The 9,020-nt window shown below is 37.5% G+C and overlaps 1 protein-coding gene across 1 annotated transcript in view; it reads left to right on the forward strand.

Annotated features, from left to right (window-relative positions):
• The window catches only part of LOC107721066 (drebrin-like protein), a 22,315-nt gene extending 14,277 nt beyond the window's left edge, over positions 1-8,038 (forward strand). Inside the window, exons 10-14 of the mRNA XM_016528924.1 lie at positions 1,630-1,774; positions 2,621-2,692; positions 2,887-2,990; positions 3,324-3,399; positions 6,772-8,038. Of these exons, the coding sequence (XP_016384410.1) occupies positions 1,630-1,774; positions 2,621-2,692; positions 2,887-2,990; positions 3,324-3,399; positions 6,772-6,908 (534 nt within the window). The 3' untranslated portion in view covers positions 6,909-8,038. The remainder of the gene's footprint in view (positions 1-1,629; positions 1,775-2,620; positions 2,693-2,886; positions 2,991-3,323; positions 3,400-6,771) is intronic.
• Positions 8,039-9,020: the final 982 nt, after the last annotated feature.

Consider the following 9,020-nt stretch of genomic DNA (forward strand, 5'->3'; position numbering starts at 1 on the left):
CACAGTCTGTGATGATTTGGGGTGCAATGTCATCTGCTGGTGTTGGTCCACTGTGTTATTTGAAAACCAACGTCACTGCACCAGTTTACCAAGAAATTTTTGAGCACTTCATGCTTCCTTCTGCTGACCAGCGGTCTGTTATGTCACCCGGGTGGGAGTTTTAGCTCCTATTCACTGTGAATAAAAAAATTATTTAGCTGATGCAGAGAGACATATAAAGCGGGGGAATCCCCCCATCTCCCCACCGTCTGATTACGTATCATAACATAACTACGTGTAAACTCATCTGTGATCCCTTTTGAGTGTCCTAAAAACCGATGGGGGGGGGAGTCTTATCACTGAGCATACCCGGTTAAAAAAGTCACAGCTCGCCACTGCTTTCTGACAGTAGGTGGCGCTTATGTAACAGCAGTAATATAGCAATTTCCAGGGTTACCCACCTAAACACAGCAGTTTCTGACACACTCAAAAATACTAGCTTGTTTTTAACATTGTAATGCTTGAAATAATTAAATGATAGTTAGAAGTTCTTTTTTTCCCTCTTTTTTCCCTTTAGACAAAGTAGAAAAGAAAAAAAAATATGTGTATGTGTATTTGCAAAACCGCTACAAATTCAGTCATTTTTTGGCCGCAAAAATCAGAAGTCCTGCAAAAACCTGGTGGGGCTGATCACCCATGATTCTGCAAAAATAAATAAATAAATAAACCTCCACCAATTAGAGAATATAAACAAGCAAATCTCACCTACTATGTAGTTCCATGTGTATCCTGCAATAAACATATAATGTTGTTTCACAATAAAATCTTGACAAATCTTTAAATCAGTAGTTTTATATTTCTTTGTTTTCATTTTGCAATGATTCATGGGATTGTATTTCACCTCTTTAAAGCCATACAGAGTCTTGTACGTTTGTTGTTGTTGTTTTTTTTTTTGTCTGATTGTCTTGGTTCATGACTTCTAGTGCTTTAATGAAGACTTTTTTAAAAATCCCAGTGGGAAAAATGCTTCTAGTATCAGGGCCACTGAAAAAGTGGGTGGGAGAAATAGTTAATTTTAGTTAGTTTGTTGTTGTCATCTGTACTTTTTATGTTTTTGAAAGTAGTATATTACACTCACCAAAGTTGCATTTATTTGTTAAAAAATACAGTAAAAACATTAAAACATTATTACAATTTAAAATATTATTTGATTATTACTACAATTTAAAATAGTTATCTATTTAAATATAGTCTGATCCCAGGTTTGCATATTAGCAGTATCCCGATGAGATCTCTACAAGCACAATTTACACTATAGGAATTGTTTTATTTAAATGCCACAGTATTTGCATTCTATATTTAGCTTCCCCTTTTGCTATGTGGGTCACGTTTCATGTAGTGAAAACACTGAATGTGTTCAAACACGTTTAAGGAATGGCCTTGTCTGTGAATTAGAAGGTGTTTTCCTATGCATGCAGTAACTAACTTCTGAATGTTCAGTGTTTTGTGGTATTTCCCAGTCTCCCATTGTTCTCCGGGCATTTCAGCCCCGTCCGTCTGTCTGAAATTCGACACTGTCATTAAACAGCCTGCAGTTCTTCTGTCTAAAATGATGTTTGTGGTCTGTTCTGCTGTGTATAACTCCGTCAGCCATCTGTCAGCTTGGGTTTCTCTCTTTGTGGTTCTCTGTTCTGTGTCTCAGGGCGGTTGAACAGCCCTTTTCTGTCCAAGCAGTCATGTGACCCAGAGCCATTTCGCTGTCCCGTGCGTCAAGCCTCACCTTTACGAGCCAGAGGTACACAAACACACACCTTATCATTCCTTCCTTATCTCTCACTTGGAGAGGTTTGGTGTGTTGTCCATCTCTTTCACTCTCTACCTCTTTGTGTGGGGTTTTCATGTATCTCAACTAACATCTAACCACTCACGCTTTCCTGTAAAATTCTACCATGCACCTCAAAATAAACGAGATTTCCAGGATGCTGTGTGAGAGTTTGTGAACATCTCACTGTGTGTTTGCTTTGTGCACTTAAAGGAACACTCCACTATTTTTGAAAATAGGCTCATTTTCCAACTCCCCTAGAGTTAAACAGTTGAGTTTTACCATTTTCGAATCCATTCAGCCGATCTCCGGGGCTGGCGGTAGCACTTTTAGCTTAGCTTAGCATAGATCATTGAATCTGATTAGACCGTTAGCATCTCGCTCAAAAAAGACCAAAGAGTTTCTATATTTTTCCTATTTAAAACTTGACTCTTCTGTAGTTACATCGTGTACTAAGACCGACGGAAAATGAAAAGTTGCGATTTTCTAGACTTATATGGCTAGGAACTATACTCTCATTCCGGGTGCAGCAGGCGCATATTATTGTTGTTATTAATAATCTGGTCTTTTGATTGATTTATTTTTTTTGGGGGGGTTGAATTCCCATCAAAAATAACTATATTGTGATCTATACAGTTACTATCATATAAAATCACTCATAGCGTGATATATTTTGGTCATGCAGCTCTCAAACTCTGACTCTACCCATCTGCGGTGTGTCAGAATAAAGATCCAGCTCTCCCAGTGTGTGCTTGTTACCATGCATGTGTGTTTCTGTGTGTTTCCACGCATGTGTGTGTGTGTGTGTGTTTTGAGTAGAACCCAGTTTTGAGGAACAGCCCAGATCTCATTATGTGGAACCAGAGCCAGAACCCGAGCCAGAGTATGAAGGTGGGATTCACACACGCATTATCAGCTCCTGTCATTTGTTTTGTTACATTGTCCCATCTCCCTGTCATATTATCATCATCAGGCCCACATTTGTGTCAGTCAGTCAACTGATTGTCAGCACCACCTTGTGGGGAAGGTGAGCGCTTACAGGACCCGTCACAAATAACTTCTCTCGGTCTTGTTTTCATTCACAGATGTACAAGCAGTCATTGATAATTATGAAGTGCCCGTAGAACAAAAGCAGCCACAATATGAGGCGGTAGTGGAACAAGACACCATCTATGAGGAACCAGCACAGGTACGATCCTCACTACAGGAACAAACTAGTTATGACAGCAACTTATAGCGAAAATCATCACTAAAGAGCTTTTGATTGGACGATATTCTGTGTACTGCAGTTTGAGTCATCTTTATTTTTCGTTGTTATATGTTGTATATTTTTAGGAGCTGGTTTTGTCAGTCTTTTAAGCGTATGCCAGCATATAGATGAGCTCAAACTAATATATATGAACCAAAAGCCACAAACTTTGCATGGGGTCTTTAAAGTTAAAAGCATCCATTTTTTATTGCATGCTGTCTTTAAGTGGACGTGAGGTGTGTGTGATTTGAGTGATTTGTGAATGTTTGGTAGGAGGAGGAGCAGAACACATATGAGACGACAGATGATCGCGGTGTCTGTGCCAGGGCTCTGTACGACTACCAGGCTGGTGAGTATTGATTATACATGAGAATGTGTTCTGAATATACATAGACATGCACATTCCTTTCCCACAGTTCTCTTCTGCTTTGTCATCTGCATTTGTATTAATTCTCCTAATACTCAAAATCATTATATCATGCATTCTCAGTCATGCTTTTTTTTTTTTTTTTTTTTTTTTTTTTTTTTTTTATAATGATTATCAGACAAATGGACTGTCCATATGCTCTTCATATCTTCATCCCTGTTCCATGTCATGTTGTTGCCTTTTTGTGCCAAAAAACCTTTGTCCTTGACACAGTCTCTGGAGATCTACATGAAATCACTCTTGCTCAGGCTCGTTTCTGTCTCTCATCTTGATTTACAGACTCTGATAACTGATAGCACGTGCATTTCATCTTTTAAAAGCGCCTCCACATATGTCTCTCATCTCCCAATGGAAAACAACACATTACAGACCTGCATACAGCTTAGCTATCAGATGACACAACTATATGAAACCATTTCATCTGTATTGGTTTAGAATTTTTATATATATATATCAAAACTTTCTGATCTAACGACCCTGCTCTGCTCGGCCCAAGCTGGTCTGTATTATTTTGACGAAAGTATGTTCGGAATGTCCAGTGACTCTATAAAAGTCGCTAGCTGTTTAAACTGCACAGCATCATTAAAACCCCCCCAACCACACCGACGTGAAGTTGTAAAACACAAGGAACTACCAATGGGACACTACTCAAACAATAACAAGCATACAATCAGGTAGAAAAGTTAATACAGTCAGGCTAGAGGCTAAATATGCACCATAGAATAGAAGATCAAGAGAGGTTCTCAGTCATGCTTTTAAGAAAATCAGATGAAAATCAGATTTAGGCCAGTGTTTGTTTGTTTCATCTGTTTTTGCTTCAATCAAAAGATGCCTATTCCAGCTCTTTTTGGATTTGGATTTTTATTATATTAGTATGCTGTATTAACGTAATTGGTTAACATGTTTGCATCACATAAGTAAACAAAATAAGTTGTGATTTAAGTGACCCATACTTGGAATTTGTCCTCTGCATTTAACCCATTCAAGTGCACACACACAGCAGTGAGTAGTGAACACACCGTGGACACAGAAGCGGAGCAGTGGCCAGACATTTTTGCTGCTACCTCAGTTGTGGGTATTGAAGGTGGAAGAGAGGGCTGTTCGTTCCCTCCCCCCACCTACAGCACATTTCCCGTCGGTACTGAGAATTGAACCCGTGAACTTCTGGTTACAAGTTTGACTCTCTACCATTAGGCAAATGTTCCCAGAATTAATATCAGAAAAGGTCAAATTCTTGGTGTATTGAGAGCAAGACTGCAGCTTTTTTCTTAACTAATCACTGCAAATCTGGTTTGTTCAGCTCATTTATTTGAATATTTTTCTGCCTTCACGTGGTATCAGAATTATTGAAAATGTGAGTTTTCTAGTCGTAAATTGGACATGAACGGCCTCTCAAGTCGTATTTAAAAAATGGGACTCTGAGATAATTTTGATACCTGAGTTTCCGAGTTAGGCGGGCATTAAAGGGATAGTTCACCCAAAAATGAAAATTACCCCATGATTTCCTCACCCTCAAAGCATCCTAGGTGTACATGACTTTCTTCTTTCAGACGAATACAATCAGAGTTATATTAAAAAATGTCCTGGCTCTTCCAAGCTTTATAATGGCAGTGAATGGCTGTTGAGATTTTGAAGCCCAATAAAGTGCGTCCATCCATCATAAAAAGTGCTCTACACGGCTCCGGGGGCTTAATAAATGCCTCCTGAAGCGAATTAATGTGTTTGTGTAAAAAAATAAAATAAATCCATATTTAAAACTTTATAAACCATAATCTCAAGCTTCTGATAACTGTTATACGCGCATTCACAAGAGAGTGGCGTTCAGTTCTCAACAGCCATTCACCACCATTATAAAGCTTGGAAGAGCCGGGAAATTTTTTAATATAACTCTGACTGTATTCGTCTGAAAGAAGAAAGTCATACACACCTAGGGGAGTAAATCATGGGGTAATTCTCATTTTTGGGTGAACTGTCCCTTTAAACTTTAAACATGGCTGAGGGGAGAAACATAGCTGTAGTACTGTAAAGTTTTATTCATTTTTCCCCACATCTACATTGCTTTCTCTTGCCATCACAGTCATGTATATTTATTTACACACACAAATGATCTTTTGAGGCAAATTGTATTTATTGAAAACTGTGAAAATCGCATTTATTTGAACAAAATTTTGGAATTGTCAGCCAGCTGAATATCTAGAAAGCGCAGTGAATGTTTCTATGGTTACCAAATGAATGGAAAGCTACATTTTATTCTAAACCTGTTGGATATTGACTAAATATCTTCTATACCACCTTGTGGCTTTAAAGGGGTCATAGGATGCTACATGCACTTTTACAAGTTGTTTGAACTGAAATGTGTGTTGGCAGTGTGTGTACACAACCACCCTATAATGATAAAAATCCACCCAGTGTTTTTTTGTTAATCTACAAAAATCGAAAGTAAACAGTCTCTCTGAGAGCAGCTCGGAAAAAAGGGGCGGGGTCAGCAGAGCTCATTAACATTTAAAGGAAAATGCTACAATCTGCATGCTCTGAAAAGAGCTGTTTTTGACAGGGTAAAAAAGGTGTTTTTTACACTATCGTTGAGAAATGTTAAATGTTTCTATACCAAATGAATGGAAAGCTACATTTTATTCAAAACCTGTTGGATATTGACTAAATATCTTCTATACCACCTTGTGGCTTTAAAGGGGTCATAGGATGCTACATGCACTTTTACAAGTTGTTTGAACTGAAATGTGACAGGTGTTTTTTACACTATCGTTGAGAAATTTTAACCAAACTATGTTACAGACTTTTCATTAAGACCGTAAAGAATCATATCAACTTGTGGAAAATGGGCACCCTATGACCCCTTTAATAAGATTTCCCCAAGAAACAGGCAAAAATGAACTCATGAATGGGCCGTCCAACATGATTCCTGTTCTTTCTTTCATCGTTGTCCATGATGAATTTTCCAGAAGTGGGACAATAAAATATATTCTTCTTCTTCTTTCTGACAACAAAGGACCAACTCGTAATTACAACTTCAGAAGTGGGAAGTAGGAAATTTCCGATAACATGCGAAGGCAGCATTAAGCCCAAAGTATAGTTTTTCACAGGATTTTTTTTTTTTTTTTTACATGTAAACTGATGTGCATACAGTCAGTGTCTGTAGCACAAATGTAATCTCCTGTTGTAAGCGCACAGCCTGATTTTTCTAGTTACGCTAAGCTTTTGTGTCAAAACTGAAGCACACTTTGGCCTTTTTATGTCACTTTAGTCATTTAATCTTCAATCTGATCTGCTTTTCAGCTGATGACACCGAGGTCTCGTTTGACCCAGATGACATCATCACCGGCATCGAGATGATTGATGAAGGCTGGTGGCGAGGGTACAATCCGGATGGACATTTCGGCATGTTCCCTGCAAATTACGTGGAGCTTATCTAACACCGCTCAACATCTCCCCCTCCCTCATCAGTCGGACTGAATTCATTTGCCCCGCGTAGATTTAAATCTCTGATATAGTTGATTGAAAAGCCTAAAACTTAAATCATGGACCAAAAGAGTGATGATCATGTGACCAGGGGTAACTCTGATATTTCATACTGTATTGGTAGTTTTCTGTTGTTAATTTTATTTCATTTGAGGCTGTTGTAATTTAAAAAATACTGATTTCGAGTATGCAGGCAGACGGCCCAAAAACGACCACCTAGAATTGCTGTTCATGCAGGAATCCTGGGAAACTTCATGTTGAATAAGTGCTATGGTGACATTCCAGTGACATGCGAATATCCTTTTGAGACGGAACCTTTTCTCAGTGTTTGTGAAGACGTTCCTTTTGAACATTTCAATGCTGGTTCCAATATTCCAGAGATGTTTGGTGCAGATGTTTGTAGTGATCAGTCCCGTTTTTGCCTTGGTTTTTGCCTTCTTTTCTCCACAAGACCGAGTGTGACTGCCTTGCATACTTGAGGAATAGCGCAGATGTTTTGCTGCTGTGAAGTTTGCCGAGGTCGGACTGAAATCGATAGAGTGAGATGAGTTTATTTGCTGTGTTCTATACGTCACGTGTTTGAAATCCAGAAAGCAGCTTCAGTCGTCAAGTATTACGGTTCTTGATATCCTTTTAGGCTTGCAAGTGAGAAGAGTGGGAAGTTACTTTGAGACCGCAGCTTTTCCTGTCTGCTCCGAAATGTGGAGAATATTAATACTGTGATTTTTAGGTTTCAGGGAACCATCATTCTTTCATCATCTTGCCTTTGGGTCAGAGGTGGGATCTGGATTGTGTTTAGATGCCGAGGATCACGTCAGGTTTATTTAGACCCTTGCATTTTTACCGTTCATAAACGTTATCGTCAGTGCTGTGCCAATATGAGAGCGAGGGGAGAAGTGTTTTTGAGGAAATGTTTGCGGTTTAATTTTTAACAAACGCGTGTGGAAAAACATCAAATGTCTCCGAGTTCCATGCAGCTGTGGTGTAGTTCCTCTCAAGAGCTCATTGTGAATATCTAACAAGTCTGGAAAACGTTGTAACTTCAATTAAAAGAATAAATAAAGAGTTTTAAGACTGAATGAAAGTTGTTGCTTGGTGTTGTTTGATATTCTTTCCAATGCAAAGCTTTATTAAAATCAACCAGAATTTAATCTTGATACGAGGCCATTCTAGATACAGATACACTACTGTTCAAAAGATTTTTGAAAGAAATGAATACTTTAATTGCTTTTAAATTGGTCAACAGTGACCGTAAACGTATTTAGAATGTTAAATGTTTTCAAATAAATGCTGTTCTTTTGAACTTTCCATTCATCAAGGAATGTATCAAAAAAAATGTTTTACAGTTTCTGCAAAAATAACATTGGTAATAATAGTAATGTTTTTTAGCTGCAGATCAGCATATTAGAATGATTTCTGAAGAATCATGTGACACTGAAGACTGAAGGAGTAATGATACTGAAAATTAATCTTTGATCACAGGATTAAATTACATTTTAACCTATTCATATAGAAAACAGTTATTTTAAATAATATTATTTCACAATATTACTCTTTTTACTGTATTTTGGATCAAATAAATGCAGTCTTGGTGAGCATAAAAGACTTATTTCAAAAACATTTTTAAAAACTACACAAATTTGAGACCTGCAGAAGAAGACAAGATCATATGTGAATAAAATGTGACTTACATTTTGGGATTTCATGGTGCTTTTTCAGTTTTTGAGCTTCAACAAGCATTTGAAATTGTTCTATATCGTTATTGTTATAAATTGGTTTGTGTGTGTGTATTACATATATACATGTATGGCAATGCTTTGTTGAATATATTAAACAATGTGTGAAATGTTTGAAAATGTTCTCAGTCAACAACACGTGGAAACTGCATTTATGAAATCAATGAAGAATACAGAGGAAAAAAAATCTTCCTTTCCAGCTTAATACCATCTCTGTAAATCTTTACCATATGTATGTATATGTGTATATATATATATATATATATATATATACAGTGATGTGAAAAAGTGTTGGCCCCCTTCCTGATTTTTTATTTTTTTGTATGTTTG

This window comes from Sinocyclocheilus rhinocerous, unplaced genomic scaffold (genome assembly GCF_001515625.1).
Source record: "Sinocyclocheilus rhinocerous isolate Xijiao unplaced genomic scaffold, SAMN03320098_v1.1 scaffold451, whole genome shotgun sequence".
NCBI lineage: Eukaryota > Metazoa > Chordata > Actinopteri > Cypriniformes > Cyprinidae > Sinocyclocheilus > Sinocyclocheilus rhinocerous.